Source organism: Mastigoproctus giganteus, chromosome 6 (assembly GCF_048544385.1).
Source record: "Mastigoproctus giganteus isolate SK-2022 chromosome 6, ASM4854438v1, whole genome shotgun sequence".
In the NCBI taxonomy this organism is placed as follows: Eukaryota; Metazoa; Arthropoda; class Arachnida; order Uropygi; family Thelyphonidae; genus Mastigoproctus; species Mastigoproctus giganteus.
The window spans coordinates 72425659-72444899 of record NC_143580.1 but is presented as its reverse complement, the minus strand read 5'-3'; the positions used below and the strand labels follow the sequence as shown (position 1 = coordinate 72444899).

Genomic DNA, 19241 nt, shown 5'->3' with positions numbered 1-19241 from the left:
CCAACCTTTGTATCATCTGCAAACTTGGGCATTAAGCCTGATATACCTTCATCGATATCATTGATAAATACACAAAATAACAATGGGACCAGCACCGACCCCTGGTGAACTCCTCTAATAATATTAGTCCACATAGAGCAGTGTCCATTTATTACCACTCGCTGCCGTCTCCCACTCAATCATTCCTTTATCCATTGCAGTAACTTGCCCTTAATGCCATACCACTCCAATTTGTACAGCAGTCTTCCATGTGCAACAGTATCAAAAGCTTTCCTGAAATCCAAGTATATCAAAATTAATTTTTGCATCCAGTTTCTTTGTGACCACACCTTATTGTATCCAATCGAATTGGTCAGACAAGACTTGCCCTTTACAAACCCATGCTGTGTCTGAACTATTACTGCTGTCTTGCCTAGGTGATCCTGTATCACCTCCTTAACCAGTGACTCCATTATTTTCCCCGGAACAGAAATCCTTTCTGTTCCGGGGAAAATAATGGAGTTAAGCAAACCCTTTGAAGCCCCTTTGTGAATTGGGAATACATTTGCACATCTCCAGTCTATGGGGACCTCCCGTGACTCTAAGAATGCTCTCATAATTATGGCTAAGGGTTTGGTCACTTCCCTTGCTGCCTCCTTCATTATAACTGGATAGATTCCATCTGCCTCAGGTGCCTTTTTTATGTTTAACTTCAACAATTTCTCCTCCACTTTGCTCAGTTATTACAAAATCGTTTATCTCCCTGTTAGAGTTTGATAAACATCTGGCATTCCCCTCCTTGAATAACTCCTCATGTATGAATGTAGATACAAAATACTCATTCAGTTTATCAGCTACTTGAGCAGGATCATCAATAGTCGAACCATCTATGTTAATTGGACCTTCCTTCTAGAGTTTACATAAGAAAAGAACTCTTTGCTGTTGGTTTTTTTTTTTTTTTTTTGCTTCCTTTGCCAAAGATTTCTCGTAATCTGCCTTCTCCTGTCTACTTTGTGACAATCTCTCCAGGGCCAAATTGATTGACAAGGCTCTCGTCATATACTCCCTCCTATCGTGTCTGGGCACAATTGCAGACATTTTCGGTTTTAACTCTAACTTGCAACTTTTTTCCAGCATTGACCTGTACTTGTTAAGTAAATCTGCAGATCTCTTACTCTTAAGGTCATTAGTGCCAACTGATATAACATACCCTGCTCCTGTTCCACCTATCCTTTTTGCATAATATATTCCTCATCCCCCTGATAATAGAGTCACCAATAATAAATACTTCCTGTGGGACCAACGCATTCTGCCTTGGAGATTGCCTCTCTGTTGCCTGCTGCAAAGGAGTGAGCACTGGCTTGAGTTGGGCAGCTGAGAGCTAGATGGGCCCTCATTAATTTCTTCGAGGGTATTTACCCTACACCTCAAACTCTCATCGATGCCCATCAGAATGAGTTGGTGCCTACAGGTGACCCCCGCTTAACGCTGATCATTCGTTCCGGAAAAACAGAGCACTAAGTGAATCCGCGCTAAGCGAGCGCCGCTTTCCCATAAGGTAACATATGTATTTGTGAGTTGCGGTCGGTGCCATAGGATATTTCCTAATCAATAATAAATGGTAGTGAAAAGATGCACAAATGTCAGTCAAAATATTTAATATTTGTACATATAAAATATTCTGCATTACATACGTATATAACTAGAAAGGAATAGCGAAAGCTTAAAACGGTACTTGAAGATTTCTAAAAATTTCGTATACGTATATAATTATGTGGTAACTACTTACGTATCAAAAGTAAACTTAAAATTCCAATTAAAATAATGAATTTAATTGATGAATTTAATCATGAAAAATGTGTGGATTTTGTGTTGAACTTTGGCCCTCTACCAAATAAACTAAAATGGGTATTAATTTTAAATCCCCTGCAGCGTTACCACCCAACAATAAAGTCAACCGATCCTTTGCCGCTTTGAAACCTGGCATGTTTTTTGCTTCTTTCAATGTGAAACTTCTTTTAGGTATTTGTTTCCACAAAAGTCCTGCTTCATCTATGTTAAAAACTTGTTGAGAAGTATAACCATAATACCCCTCTTCAATAATTTTAACAAGTTCTTTTTTGAAAATTCCGGCTCCTTGATCTGCACTAGCGGCTTCTCCCTGGATTTTAAATCTATTCTACCAGCCCTTACCAGTTTTAAATGGTTCCACTTTTTTTTTTTTTTTTTTTAGGCGAGTTTTCTTCAGATCATCATATTGGCTAATCTCTTTCTCTCTCTCTCTCTCTCTCTCTCTCTCTTTTTTTTTTTTTTAATATTTAACTTAAGTGAATTCTGCTTTGGAATATTATCTTCAATAAAATTAAAGTCTTTCCATTTCAATCCTAATAGCCGGCCTATTCCTAGTTGCTTGCAGTGGAATAGCTATGCTGCTAAAATTAATTCTTTATTTTTTTATAATTGTTCTTACAGTTAAAGTTGCAAGTCCTAAATTATGGCACACGTCCGCTTGTCTTTGACCAGAATTGATTCGCTTCAAAACGTCTAATTTAATTTTCAAATTCAGTCTTTTTCTTACATTTATAGTCTTCTTACTGCGCTCAGACATTGTTGCTTTTTCATTCTTATCAGCCATTATTAACTCTTCGAAAATGTAACTGCGTTGGTTGCATTAATTATGATACAATGTTCAAATAAACTGTCCGTTTCGCACGATTGTCTAATACGGTACTGAGTGATGACTAGACTTCGGATAAATGCATATAACGCAAATATAACAAGCAATATACTTGATCGTTTTTTAAAATGTTTATCTCGGAACTACATAACAAGTCACTGTACTGCAATTAAATTAGCGTGTGGGAAAATTTCACAAATCGGCGTGGAAAACGTTTTAATGCTGTTTTGCTATTCATTGTAAAGCTATCGACTCCATCAAATGAAACAATTTCGTTAAATATGCCAAAAAATGCAATCTGTAAAAGAGTGATCTGTGACAGCGTTATAGTCAGATACGGGTTATAATATAAGAACAGCGTTATAGCGAATCAGCGTAAAGTGAACCATGTTATAACGGGGGCCTGCTGTAATTTCTTCAGTCTCTGCACCTAGCTAATTTGGAGAGGTTTGTCGAAATTGTGTTGGAGACCAGAGGAATTATTAAAGACCTCTTTAATCAGGGCTGTAGGTTAGCTAATCTCAAGTGGAGTTTAATTTCCTGAATTGTTCTGGGGGTGAGGTTCCTGTTCATGTATGTAATCATACCCACGCTTGAACAGATACACGGTGATCCATACAAAAAAAAACTGGCCCACTAAGACCGAAGTACTTTGTGCCAGAAAATCTCTAGTTTATTGTTATTATTGAACAATGGATTACTGAGGTAACACACATCTTAACCACCAGTGCATTGGGAATGGGGGAAAGGGATTACTTTTAGGGCAAATTAAATAAAAATTAATATGAGGATCGAAGGGCATGTCTGGTATGGTACCGCCCCAAAAATGAAAAGATGATTCATAGAATTAGTTTGAGTTGTTTTCATAAGCTATGAAAATCTGATGTCTGTTGGCTATTATACTTCTGTATGTCTGTGTTGTTGTGACCCTCTTTACTTATGATAACTTCTGTCATTTTCAGGTACTGCATAATCTCTCCTTATGGTGTGCTAATGAGAAAGGATTAACAGAAGAGCAAGCAAGGGTTGATATTGGCAAGGGTACTAAACATATAAAATTGGTATGTTATCTTTACTACTTTATTAACATTAGCAGTGGCAAAGGATGCAAGAAAGCAAACTTAAACAGCATTAACCAAAAAAAAAAGAAAGAAAGAAAAGAAAAAGACAACTCCCATTTCACTTATTCATTCCCTTTCATAGCTTGTCTAGTTCTTCCTTGAATTTATTTCAGCTATTGACTTCCACAACAACAACAACAGCAGACATTTGTTCTAACAATCAAACACCCTGGCTAAAGGCAAGCATCTGCACATCTGTTTTGCAACCATCCTTCCTCAGTTTGAATTTGTGCCACCTCATGTGCATGGTCTAAGCAAGAGGAAAAATCCTATCAGCATTGATAGGATTGATAGGATTTCAGAACCTTAAACACCTGAGTCAGATCACCTAGCAGGTGCCTAGTTTCCAGATGCTACAATTTGCAGAACTGAAGCCTTTCTTGGTAAAAGTGCTTCTTTGTTCCCACTCACAAATCTCATTTCCCTTCTCTGTACTCGTTCAGCAGCTCCACATCCTTCCTAAAATCAGATCTCCAGACCTTTATGCAGTAACATACAGGCCTGACCATTGCCTAATACAGTGGAATAATCACCTCCTTATCCCTGCTAGCAAAATTCCTGTATATCATTTACAAAAATCCCATGAGCTGTCCTGGCAACCTGCCTGCATTACTCAGATGATTTCGTATCTAACTGCACAATTATCCCCAGGTCTTTTTCATTTTCCACTACCCCAAGTGGAAGTACTAGTACCACACAGTTGGTAAGTTACTCTGGGATTACTGCTACCCATATGCAGTACTCTACATTTATTAATGTTAAACTTCAATTGTCATTTCCCAGCCCGTCGGCCTAATTTTCCTAAATCCTGATGCAGTAGCATATTGTCATTACTCTCATTAACCACCCTGCCAACCTTTGTACCATCTGCTAATTTCAACTTAATCAATATCATTGATAAATATAGAAAACAACAATGGACCCAACACAGAATTCTTGGGGACTGTACTAATAACATTAGTCCACAAAGAGCAGTGTCTATTGAACCACTCTGTCTTCTCCACCCAACCATCCCTTTATCCATAGCAGCAACTTGCCCTTAATGCCACACTGCTCCCATTTTTACAGCAGTCTTTTATGTGCAACAGTATCATAACCTTTCTTGAAATGCAAGTGTATGATATCAAAATTATTTTTTGTATCCAGTTCCTTTGTTACTACATCATAGTATCTAGTCAAATTGGTCAAACAAGATTTCCCCTTAACAAAGCCATGCTCTGTCTGAAGTATATGCATTAAGATTCTTAATGCATATATAATCACTGCTGATAATCAGAACAAGAGAATTACTCCCTCTTGTTGCCTCTATAAGATAGTGCCGTAGAAAAGTTATCAAATAAATTCATAAAAATCTTGCTAGTCTGTGAGTGAATGGCGCCTCCATAGCCAGGTGGGAAGGAGCAGCAGTGCGTAGCACACGCTTCTTGATTAGACTGGGGTTCGAGCCCGTTGCCACCAAATATGGAGGATGCGGAAAGGTCAGAGAATGACCACCGCATATCCCGGAGCAATATGGCCTTAGTTGCTAATGCTCCTAAAAAAAAAAAACAACAACAACAACTGTGAGTGAACAACCCACATTACACTGGCCACCAATGTTAACTGGATGCACTGTCTTAGAGTTTGTTCTCTTCCCCCCATCCTATCCTCTTTGTGCTTTCTGTATATAGTGCATTCACCATATTCAAATTTTTCATCCCTTATATCTGAGGGACCCAACATCTCTGGTATCTCAACAGTGTTTGCATTTGATGTCTTGGCCAGCATTTTTAAATTCATCAAATTTATTTGCTATATTCCTAGCATTGGTGTACATGCAACTGTTCTTACTGTTAGTTACCCTAACACAGCCCATGTATTTCTTTGTTTCTTGCCTGCTGCTATTGTTTTTCTATTCTGCTTGACATAACAGAACAATGTTAAAAAGGCCTCAGAATCCAGTATTCATGGTAGTGGTAAAATTACTGTTTACGCAGGATAAATGGAAACAAATATGCTGTAGGTATTAGAGTGGAGATCCATGAGTGGGCTATCATAGTAGCAATCTTGGGAGAGTGCTATCATAGGTACTGTTGTGTTCCATTAATGTTCGTGGAAGGATAATCATCTAGGCCACCAAGACCTTTTCTTTCTGTTGTATACTATGTAGAGGTTCTGTGGCTGACTGAGTAGTACCTGATGTATCCCTGCAGTACTGAAATAAGCCACATTACAACAGTCCTAAGTTAATGCCATTCTACCTGTGGAAAAGCTATTTCCCACATCTTGAGAAATGATTTGGCAGGCACCACACCCAAATCAGTGACCTTTTGTGACTCTTATCCGTTGGTCCCCTAGACAGACTACAGCAGTGTGTGTGTGTGTGTGTGTGTGTGTGTGTGTGTGTGTGTGTGTGTGTGTGTGTGTGTGTGTGTGTACGTACTCGTATATATCTAATATTAAAAAATATATATGTTACATGATAGTTATTACGATAATATAATTATAAAAATTACATTTAATAATACATTTTATATATTTATATATATAAACAGTATATAATAATTTTTTTTCTTTATATAGAGGCACTAAGTAAACATCAATTATAGATCACTACAAAATTAAAAAGATACAACTTTTTATAATGAAATAAACATATAAATTTTTAAAATAATAATAAGTTTAAGTAACTTAAACCCAAATTACGTGGCACCCCTGGAATGTTGTTGCGGCACCCCAGTTGAAAACCACTGGACTACAGGCTATTAATACAAAAGAAACGGCTCTTCAGGTGGCAACAAAATTGGCATGGGCAGGTTGCAAACAACTTATGTTGAGGTTAAGCCTGTAATAGACATTTGCAGTGGAGTCTGTACAGGAACCATAAAGAATAATTTTTTCTAGCTCAATTCCTCTTAAGACATGCTTTTCTGCTGAGGGCCAATGACCCTCCTATGTGCAAGCATTGTGACACCATTTTAACTGTGAAACATTGTTATTGAGTGTCCTATGCAACCCATTTGTTTTAGCAATTTTAGCTGTCTGACTGAGACTTATAAACTTGGTTAAGTTTTACATGACAAAGACTATATATATGTCTGCAATTTTTAAATATTTGAAAACATATACAAGTATATATTCATATACACGTATATGAATATATTTTTTATTGTATTTTCTTGTTTCTTTACCTGATTCTTTTTTTTTTTTATCTCAATTTACTAGTTTTTAGATAATATATTTAAATTTTGGACTTGGTGCATCATGACCTTGTTGCCCATGTGCCATAAAACACAAAGCAATCAATCCTCTCTTCATTATAAGTACATTTTCCTTTTGGCATTTCTGCTTAGAAGTTCTTCAAAAAGTATTACATATGAAAATAAATATTTTCTTAAAATTCAGCAGATTATGTAAAAATACACAATTTTTTATCCCTAAGATTCAAAATAAATTTAATAATTTAAATTTGGACTTAAGGGTTATTTAAAAGTTTTAAATAATGTTTATTTTATTTTTTTATATATTTTTTTTTCTCAAAGAAAAAAATTATTTTAGGATATACAAAACTATTTAACTTTTATATGCACGATACTTTTCATTAATAGTTTTAAAAATGAAAGACAAAACAAAATTTTCTCTACAGTAAAAACAAAAATCTGACTTGGAAAAAAATGGCATTCTAAAGGTTCATAGTAACACAATTAAACACATGCACATCACTGATAAAAGATTGAAAAGCTATTCGGGGGTGCTCATAATTTACCTCAGAAACATTTTTTGCAGGAAAATATTTTCTCCACATACAGTCGAATGTGGTTATAATGAGCACAGAAATAACAGTTGTAATGAGAAAAAAGCCATAATGATTTTAATTTACACGTATTCCCATACAATTGCTCACTTTTATAACGAGTGTACTACATGGATATACTGTACAAATTTTGGCAAGTATGCAAACATTCTTAATTGCTCAGGTAGTCAAAAAAACCCAATTCTTGGAATAGACAAAAATGAAAAAGGAGACTTAGCTTTTACGACCACCTACATTGGATTAATGGCCAGTTTATGACCTTGTCCTTTCGGGAATGGGGGCTATACAATAGTGCATTGGTATTCTGCTTGACGCATTACCTATTTACTGATTGTCTTATATTCAGTGAACCATAAATTTATTTTGGGACTGCTAAGAATTTTGAAAACAGGACATCTCAGAACTTTGTATTTATTTCAGGACTTCAAAGAACTTTGTATGCAAATCACATTACTATCATTTTAAAGTAAAATCAGTTAGAAACACTCTTCCTTTGGAAACATGTCTACTAACAAAAGAGAGAATCTTGATTTGCGAAAAAGTCAAAATTATTTGTAAGTTAGAACATGTTAGAATATTCCAAAAAAGGTTGAAGTGTGTGAAAAGTTGTCTTTGTCCTCTTCAACATTATCGACATTGTGGAAGAATAAACATGTTTACATATCAGCACTGGAAAAGAATATAAGCAAAAAAATAATAATAATAATGAATAAATAAAATGCAAGGTTACAAACATCGATGAAGCATTGCTTCAGTGGTTCACTACACAAAGTAGTGCTGAATTTTCAATAGACGGTCGAATCTTGGCTCAAGCAGAAAAATTTGCTAAACAATTTGGATGCAACAATTTTGTATGTAACAATGGCTGGCTGGATCGATTTAAAAATCGAATACAAGCATATTAATACAAATAATATGTAGGTGTACATACTAATATTATTTTTTTCTCTCTCTAATCTATCTTTTTATCAAATTATTGAGAATTAAAAAAAAAAGGAGATAGATTTAACTCATCACTGGTATAGTGAGTAATGGGTATAACAAGTAAATTTTGTCAGTTCCTTGATGCTCGTTATAACCAAGTTCAACTGTATTTGTATATTTTGGAAAGTAAAAATTAAGGTATAATTATTTTTCACTGCAAGTAGATACACAATTATAATTTTTCTTAAATGTAAAGTATACAATAAGTCATCCATAGACCTTATTTACATTTTGTGATTGTATGTCACTAACCTTCAATGAAAAATCTGTATCCATAACCCATCATCATCAGCCATTTTCAATCCACTGCAGGATGAAGGCCTCTCCAGCAACTTTCCAGTTCCTTCTGTTTTGAGCACTGGCCATCCATTTACTACCCACAAACTCATGAATTTCATCTATCCATCTCCGCCTTTGTCTTCCAGGTTTTCTTCTAGCTCCTCTTGGATACCATTCTGTTATTTTCTTAGTCCATCTGTCATCATGTCTTCAAACTAGGTGTCCTGCCCAAGACCATTTTAGTTCTTTAGTTTTGATAAGAATGTCCTTTACTTGAGTTTTGCTGCCTAATCCATGTGTTTCTCTTCTTATCTAACAGTCTGATTCCCAATATAATTCGTTCCATTCTTCGCTGTGTAGTTCTCAGCTTCTCTTCCATTCTTTTGGTGAGTGCCCAAGTTTCACTTCCATAAGTCATAGTGGGGAGTATACATTGGTTCATTATTTTACGTTTCAGACAAACTGGGATATTGCTCTTCAGTATGTGACTATATTTCCTGAATGCTATCCATCCAAAATTTATTCTTCTCTTGACTTCCAGCCATTTATCATTATTACAGCTAATAACTTGTCCCAGATAAGTATATGACTCCACCTTTTCAATTACTGCTCTTTCAATCATTATTTCCCATTCTTTGGCATACTTGTTCATCATTACTTTTGTTTTAGCCATATTCATCTTTAGTCCAAAATCCTTACTAACTGTGCATAACTGAATAAGATTTTCCTCTAATTCTTTGGGATTGTGGCTTATGACCACAATGTCATCTGCAAATCGTAAATGGTTTAGGTACTCTCCGTTCACATTGACTCCTTTCTGCGACCATTCTAATCTTCTGAAAGCTTCCTCAAGGGCAGCAGTAAACAGCTTCGGAGATATTGTGTCTCCTTGTCGAACTCCTTTCTCAATTTTAAATTTGCTGCTGTCTTTGTCTAGTCTAATAAAGGAGGTAGCACTCTCATATATTTTCTTCAAAATCATAATATATGGGGTATCTAGGCCTTGTCTTTGCAGTGCCCGAAACATTGCCTTCTGCTGTATGAAGTCAAATGCCTTTTCATAATCCACAAATGCCGGGCATAATGGTGTTTTATATTCATTTGCTTTCTCTATTAGCTGTGATATTACGTGAAGGTGATCCATAGTTGAGAATCCTGTCCTAAAGCCAGCTTGCTCTTTCGGTTGATTCTTATCAAGTATTCTTTCTAATCTGTTAGTAATGACCCTTGTGAACAACTTGTAGATGTGGGATAACAAGCTAATTGGTCTATAATTTCCAATTTCTGATTTATCTCCTTTCTTATGCAGCAAAACTATGATTGCATTATTCCACTGCTTAGGCGTCACACCTTTTCTAATGCACTTTGTGAAGAGCCTTGCCAGTTTTTGTGTTATGTCTCTTCTTCCCAATTTTAACAACTCGACAGTAACTTCATCTTCCCCCGGGGCTTTCTGATTCTTCATTTTCTTCGATGCATGTTCTACCTCATCAGGAAGAATATCGGGTATGTCATATGTGTTGCTACTTTGCAATCCATCTTCCCCACTGCTGGCATCATTCCCCTGCTCCTTGTATAATTCTCATAACCCATACTGTCTTGTAACCTACTGCTGTACAAGCAGCCCATAACATTTGTCTTGAGCTGACATACCTACATAAGGGACTTTTGGCACAGTGAATGGGGTGTCCAAATACTTTTTGTCATAATGTATTTGTATGTATACTGAATCATATATCTATTTATATATGTGTTGTCTGTGTACTTTTATATATACATTATCTGTAAGTGGGATCAAGTGTATTAATGAATTGTTCAGTTTTGAAAGTTAAAAGTGTGTTAAAAGTTAATATTTCTGTTTTATTTCTGTAATTTTAAATTTTCATTTCAGTAGTTTTCTATGTTGTTCCCTGTAACATTTTGTAAAAGTTTTGCTAACTGCTTAATTGCTGTAATATTTTATATCTGGCTAAAATTTAGCTGAAGTTAATATTGTAATATTTTGGAGCTACTTTCCTCAATAATGGTGAAAAATCTACATTGAATATTTCATCCAAGGATGTTGAGACTATCAGAAATGTTCATAGGTAATTTTCTTGTGAGTCATGAGTTCATCACTTGCATAGCCAGTGCCATATGTTCAGAATTTGATTTAATTAGCATTAGCAAAGGCACATGATACAAGGAAGCAAGCTTATATAGCATCAGCCAAAAAAAAAAAAAAAAAAAACCCTTATTTCACCCATTCACTTGCTCCAAATGTTTGTCAAGTTCTGCCTTGAATCTATTTAAGCTATCCACTTCTACAACGACAGATAGAAGTTTGTTCCAGCAATCAACCACCCGCTGGCTAAAGGCAAACTTCCGACCATCTATCCTACAACCATCTTTCCTCGATTTGAATTTATGCCCTCTCAGGCGATTATTCTAAACAAGAGGAAGAATCCCATACGCATTGAGCATGCTGAAACCATTCAAGGCTTTATACACCTCAATCAAATCACCTTGCAGGTGCCTAGTCCCCAGGCACTGTAATTTCCAAAACTTAAGCCTTTCTTCGTAAGAGCATCCCTTTGTTCCATTAATATTGTTGCCCTTCTCTGTACTGGTTTCAGCAGCTCTACATCCTTTTTAAAATGAGGCCTCCAGACCTGTCTACAGTACTCAAGGTGTGGCCTGACCATTGCCTTACACAAGGTGGTAATCACCTCTTTATCCCTGCTAGAAAAATTCCTGTATATCATTGACAAGACACCATGATCTACTCTTGCAAACCATCTGCACTGCTCAGAAAACTTCATATCTGCATGCACAATTACCCCCAGGTCCTTTTCATTCTCTACCACTGTCAGTGTGGTACCACAGAGTTGATATGTTACTCTGGGATTACTGCTTCCCATATGTAGTACTTTACATTTGTCAATGTTAAACTTCATTTGCCACCTCTCAGCCCATCTGCTCAACTTTTCTAGATCCTGTTGCAGCAATGCACTGTCATTAGTGTCATTAACAACCCTGCCAACCTTCGTATTGTCTGCAGACTTGGACATTAAGCCTTATACACCATCATCAATTTCATTTATAAATACAGAAAACAACAATGGACCCAACACTGAACCCTGAGGGACTCCACTAATAACATTAGTCCATGAAGAGCAGTGTCCATTGATTACCACTCTCTGTCTTCTCATACTCAACCATCCCTTTATCCATAGCAGCAATTTTCCTCCAATGCCACACTGCTCCAATTTGTGCAACAGTATCAAAGGCTTTTCTAAGATCCAAATATATGATATCAAAGTTATTCTTTGCATCCAGTTCCTTTGTGACTACATCATAGTATCCAATCAAATTAGTCAGACAAGACTTCCCCTTTACAAAGGGAAGTCTTTCCCATGCTGTGTCTGAGCTATAACTGAAGTCTTGTCTAGATGATCCTGCAATGCTTCTTTAACCAGTGCCTCCATTAATTTCCCTAGAAAAGAAGTTAAACTAACAGGTCTGTAATTACCTGTCCCCCCCTTTGTTCCTCCTTTGTGGATTGGGGTCACATTTGCACATCTCCAGTCCATGGGTACCTCCCCCCGGAGTCCAGGGAAGCTCTCATAATTATGGCTAAGGGTTTGCTTACTTCCTTTGCTGCCTCCTTTAATATAACTGGATAGTTATCTTCAACAATTTCTCCTCCACTTTACTCTGTTATTACAAAATTATCTAGTTTACTGCCAGAGTTGAATATACCTCTGCCATTCCCCTCCTTTAATAACTCCGCATGTGTGAATGTTGATGCAAAATATTCATTTAGTTTGTTAGCTAACTGAGCAGGATCATCAACAGTTGAACCATCGATATGAAGTGGACCAATATGATTCATCCCCCTCCTTCTAGAGTTTACATAAGTAAAGAACTCTTTGCTGTTTCTCTTTGCATCCTTTGCCATAGATTTATCGTAATCTGCCTTCGCCTGCCTAACCTCCTTTGTAACTTGGTTACAGAACAGCTTATAGGCTTCTGTGTCGCATGTTAATTTATATGTATCCCATGCATTTTTCTTCTCTGTCACATGTCTAATTAGTTCTTCTGACATCCATTTAGGCCTAAATATTTAACAATGTTTCTTTGTTGGTATGAAAAGCCTAGTAGCTTCCAAGATTAATTCTTTAACTGCTTCCCATTTTGAATTTGCTGTTGGTAACATCATCAGTTGGTTCCACCGTATAGAATTTAAATACTTTCTTGGACCACAGTAGTCACCTTTATGAAAGCAAAAACCCTTCCCTTTACCCTTGATGGGTGTTACCTCTTTGAGTAAATCCCAAAGATATTCATTTAGTTTGTTAGCTAACTGAGCAGGATCATCAACAGTTAAACCATCGATATCAAGTGGACCAATATGATTCATCCCCTTCCTTCTAAGAAGAATCTGCATATAAGGAACTACCACTTAGTAGTTCGTTTATATGCAGATTCTTCATGCATGAAGAATAACTACTGATAATCAGATCAAGAGTATTACTCTCTCTAGTTGCCTCCCGAACATGCTGCTGTAGAAAACAATCATCCAATAAATCCACAAAAGCCTTGCTAGTGTGTGAGTGACCAACCCACAAATTCCAGTCAATATCTGGGAAATTAAAATCCCCCGTTATAAGACACTCTGATTTACCGGCCCACTCTATTTCTCTGCATAATTGCTCATTATACTCATCAGATTCATTAGGCCTATAACACACACACACACACACACACACACACACACACACACACACACACACACACACACACACACCTACTGTCATTTTTCCTTTCCCAGTGGTTATGTCACACCATATAGACTCAACAATGCATTGTCCACCAATATCAGTTGGATGCACTTTCTTTGATTTTGTGTTTCTTAACTAACCCCTCCTCCCTTTCTGTTTTGTCTATCCTTCCCGTGCACATTGTACTCCCAAATTCCAATTCTGCACCAAATCTCCAATTCGATAGCATCAGCAAATATTCTTGCACCCTTTCTATTTCTGTGTATCCCATCCCTGTAGATGCAGTCTCTCCTGTTAACAAGCACAGACCAGGCTGAGAAAAATTCTACCTTTTGAGCCTTGCACTATCTCTCCAGGGCCGAATTGATGAACAGGGCTCTCATCATATACTCCCTCCTATCATGCCTGGGCAGAATTGCAGACACTTTCAAATTCAACCCTAACTCGTGGCTTTTTTCAGCCTTGTCTTGTACTTGTCAAGTAATTCTGTTGGTCTCCTACTCTTAATATCATTAGTTTCAATGTGTACAACAATATCACCCTTTGTGCCCTTAAAGGATAATATCTGGCTTACAACGTCATCAACCTTTGCCCCTGGCAGACATACCCTGGTCATGTTCCATCTATCCTTTTTGCACAATATGTTCCCCATTTCCCTGACAACAGAGTCACCTACAACAACTAGTTCCTTTGGGAGCAGTGCATTCTGCCTTGGGGGTTGCCACTGTTTTGCGTGATGTTCAAGTGCAAGCTCTGGCATTGATGTGGGCAGCTGAGAGCTTGGTGGGCCCCTCAATTTAAATCCTTCAAGGGCATCCATTCACCCTGTCCTTCAAGCTCTCATATAAGCCCATAAAAATGCCAAGTTTGCTCCTGATTTCCTTCCACTCCTTACATCGCGCACACACAAAGACATTCCCCTTGGCAATATCATGTGTCGTTCCTGGTTTCTCCACAAACATCAAACAAGCAGTGCGTTTCAATACACTGTGATTCAGAGGATAACTGCCCCCCCTCACTTCTCTGAGCCACAACTCTTCCACTACTTTGAGCCTTTTGCTTTGCTGCTCTGGTCTGAGTCATGATTTCTATTCAAGTTCAATAATATTCCAGTACAAAATATAACCCTAAACTTATATCCCAATGGAGTTATAACACTATGTATATGTATTTCGGTATCGGATATTATCTCCGAGTTACGTTGTGACTTTCCTATCCCCTGTCAACTTATATGTATTAATTTATGATGTTACGTTTGTAATAACTAGGTCGCTATATTTATTTAGTTAAAAAAGTACAATTCAATTGACAATGAAATTTAATAATTTTAATAAATTTTACTGATTAATTGATACTACTATACTCGCTATCTAGTTTTCCGTTAAACCTTACACTATCTAGTTTTCCGTTAGACCTTATGCTATCTAGTTTTCTGTTAGACCTTACGCTATCTAGTTCGGTGCACACGTATCTTATAACAATGGCGGCAAGTTACGAACGGTTGATCTACGGACACGAGGTATTATTTACTTTCCAAATCAAGCTATCTAAATTCAAAATAAAGCACAGAGCTTGACTATGTCTATAAGCTACTTATAGAAAATAATTTAATCTAACAATTAAGTCAATAAAGCGGCTAAGTATAATTAAAACTTTTCGTTCACGGGAGCTACTAAACCTGTCCACACCTGGATTTGATACCCTTACCGATACTAAGTAATAACCTACAAAATCTCTATCTAAATTCAGTATAATTGATAGTCATCACTCAACTGAAGATTCTTTTCTTTGTTTCTATTGTAAGTAGTATACCAATCTCAAATTAGAAGTTGATGTTCTGCTAGAAGAAATGCTGAATTACTGGAGAAATGGGTGCTTGCCCTGGAGACACATAACTGGGAACTCATCAGGGACTCAAGATTCTAGTAACTTGCCAGGTGATGCCAGATGGTGTCACCTGGAAATTGGGAATGACTAGTTTCACTGTGGTATGTACAATGTATTTAGAAAGAAATGGAAGAATAGAGGGATGGTGGGGTCATGTTTCTTATCAACAGCATCCTAAACACGACAAAAGCTATTGCACATTCAGAAGGTGTGCATGCTAATATAAAATCAATGTGGTAAGAGTTAGTTGGAAGCAAAGGTATAATGAGAGTAGGAGTAATCACAGACCAGAAGATTGTCAAGATTATGGTCAGAGCCTCAACATATAAATAGAATGGGCAAGCAAGTGTGAATGTCTTTGTATGGATGAGATCAATCTGCCCAAATTGATTGGAGCAATTGAGAGGGAATCTCAACTTTTTTTGTTAACTTTAAAAATTAGAGTTTTTAAAATACACTTTAAAAAAATTAGAAAGTTATTGTACCATACCACAACAGTAATAAATTATAAATGATGTCTGTTTTTATGTATTTTTAATTAATTTTCAGTTTTTTCCTTGAAGGTTTGAGTACCATTTTGCAACATTTAGGTATACCACCAGGAGTATGCATACAACAGTTTGAGAACCAATCATCATATTGGATAAGCTACTAGAGGCAAGAATGTTGTAAACTTGATCATCACCCACGAATGATGGCATCATGAAGCTGACAGTACAGCAACCTTAAGCAGGGGTGGCTGAATGAGTTCTACAGTGGTGGACAAAAAAACTGCATCACTTGCGAATTTTGCAAATAATGCATTTGTTAGAAGGGATATATATCTCTGTGAACAAAATCCAATAAAAATTCTCCACCTGATTTACCTAATTGCCATAAATATCTTCTCAAAGGGTAAAATGCGTAATTAATGGAAATATGAGAAATCATGCAAATGGCAATCATGACAACCAAACATACATTTTATTGAATTTGTGTACAAACTGAAATGACAAGTTAACATAATAGTATTAAATACTTACTCAGTATTTGTTGTTCCTCCTCGAGCTGCAATTACAGCCTTGCAACGATCTGGCATTGAGTTAATCAACTTCTGGATATACAGTTGCGCAGTTTCATGGTACCACACCCTTATGATGCTCTCCTGCAGCTGAATCTTACTTGTTGGCTTCCGAGCAATTTTAGACAATATTATGTACCAGCAATTTTCAATAGGGTTGAAATGTGGACTGTTGCCGGGCCAGTCCAACACTGTAATGCCAGTATTTCTGAGGTATGACTGCACCTTAAAAACAAGGGAGAAAAACATTGGTATAAGTATGTTTTAAGCCTTGTAAGACAAGAAGACAAACTCATCATTAAATCTGAATAGCATGAAACTTTCCAGTTTTGCTGTGTGGCAAGGTGCTGAGTACTGTTGAAAAATACAGTTTTGGATGTCTTTGTGGTGATTCCTAATAACAGGTTTCAGGAATAGCAGTGTAGATTTCTGCCTCCAAGATAACAGTGTAGGTTTCTGCATTCACTGTTCCATTAATAAACTTAATTTGTCCCACCCCTTTACTTGTTATGCATCCTCAGATCAAACCAACAAGGAACTTTATAGTCGATGTTATGCAGTCAGAATGGTATGCCTCCAATTTTTGTCTTCTGACATATCACTTCCCATCCGAGCCATGCAGGTTGAATTTCAATTCGTCAGAAAAGATGACTGTGTCCCATTGCCTTTTTGTCCATGAAACATGCGTTTTAGCCCAAACAAGTCACTTCTTCCTCATTTGTTCGGTCAACAAAGACTTCTTCTTGGGCTGATAGGCATGCAGATCACATTCCGAAAGCCATCATTGGATAGTTCGTGCACTTATTTCAAAACCAAAGGCCATCTCAAAGTCCAGTTATAGATCAGAAAAACTACCATGGCGATTACGAAAGCATAGCCATTTCAAATATTGATCTTGGGAAGTCATTCTCTTTACCATTAGCAAAGGCATGTGATGCTGAATTGGCTTTGCATTAGCAGCATCCACCTAATACCTCATGGGGTCACTTTTTGTCCATAATACAGCCCATACGTGTCTTGGCGTGGACTCCGCAAAGTGTTGCTGGGTGTCCAGTTATACTTACACACTGTTAGGTGGATAGTCATAACATCAAATTTCCTTTCCCAGTAAGTCCGAAACATGTTCATGTGAATTGAGATCAGGTGAGTTTGGTGAACATGGGAGGACATAGAATTCATTGTCATATTTCTGAAACCAGTTAGCAACCTGCCAGCTCTTGTGGCATGCCATGTTATCTTGATGATAGACCCTGGAGTTTCCTGGATTCACTGTCATCATTAAGGGATGTGCTTGGTCAGCAGTGATAGAAAGTTGGGTGTTCCCATTGAGCTGTTAATGGTAATGAGAGGATCCAGAGCATGCCACAAAAAACTCTCCAAACTATAGGTGCCATGGCCTCATGTTGCTTTCTCCCAATGTAAATACACCCATCAACATGACAGAGTTGGAAACTGGATTCATCAGACCAGGTGACAGATTTCCACATGTTGGTGCTGATGTGCCCATTTAAGGTGCAGTTCCTTGTGTCTTGCGGTGAGCATTGGGTACCTGTGACAGCCGTCAATTGCCATAGCCTATACAAATCTAATGTCTGGCTCCATTAAATATCAGTCCATGTGGATATTAGTCTTGCTGGTTGGTTAGCTGAACCACGGTGCTGCATCACTGCTGTGTAATTAGATTAGACACAACGCTCACCACACAGCTGTTTCATGCGTGACTTTTGGCTGGTTGTTTGACCACGGTTGTGCCAGTTACATTAGACTCGTGACACCACAGAATGGGAGCACGTAACCATTTTAATTGTTGTCAAGATAATTGCACTTGCACATCTTGTCCTTGCAATCATTCCACATTCAAAATCAGATCTTGATGCCAACCCACATTCCCTCAGACACTCAAAAACAGATCAATCCATGTGTGAACTATGATCTTATATCAGCCTTGCTTGGTTTTGAGCAGACCAGTTCCTTCCTACATAAGGGAGTGTTGCTAATGTAAAGCAACACTCTCTTAGAGAGAGAGAGAGAGAGAGAGAGAGAGAGAGAGAGAGAGAGAGAGAGAGAGAGAGAGAGAGAATTGTGGAAAAAGAGTAATAAATATTGAACAGCTGAGTTTGGAGAATGCAAAACTGAAAATACAAAACTACAGTTTTATTAATGTTCTATAAAGTTATACTGTTAGTAATTAATTTGTAAGAAGATTAGTATATTTACTTTTCACTTCTGTTAATCACTGAAAAAGAAAGAAAAAACAGTTAATTTATGGGGGAAAAAATGAATGCACCTGAAATGTAATTGCACTACATAAATTACTTAACTTGTTTTATTATTTAAATGCATGAAGACAGAAATCATGAATTTTAATTTTATCATTCTTTGTAAATGTATATTTTTTATTTATAGAGTCCATTTGAAGTGTTGCGAAAAGTATTTTCTGTTGGTGAAACAGACAGAATGACCATACATGATAAGTCTGACCTTTTCTTCCATGATTATTCAATAGCACCTCTGTTTGTACAGGAGAATTATATTCATGTTAATCCTCGTGAGGCCAGGTGAGATTTTAAATTCTGATATTTAGCTAATTAATTTTTGTATTAATAAACAAATCCATATCTTTTTTTTTCTCTTGATTCTATTTTATATGTTCAAACAGTAGTGCCAAAGTGACTATTACAGAAAATAAATAATAATT

The 19241-nt window shown here is 36.9% G+C and overlaps 1 protein-coding gene across 4 annotated transcripts in view; it reads left to right on the top strand.

Annotated features, from left to right (window-relative positions):
• Positions 1–19241, top strand: part of Gnf1 (germ line transcription factor 1) — a 397251-nt gene that overhangs the window by 271282 nt on the left and 106728 nt on the right. For all 4 annotated transcript variants that reach the window (XM_090376044.1, XM_090376043.1, XM_090376042.1 and 1 more), the window contains 2 exons: positions 3619–3717; positions 18950–19101. In XM_090376044.1, coding sequence (XP_090232170.1) covers positions 3619–3717; positions 18950–19101 — 251 coding nt within the window. The remainder of the gene's footprint in view (positions 1–3618; positions 3718–18949; positions 19102–19241) is intronic.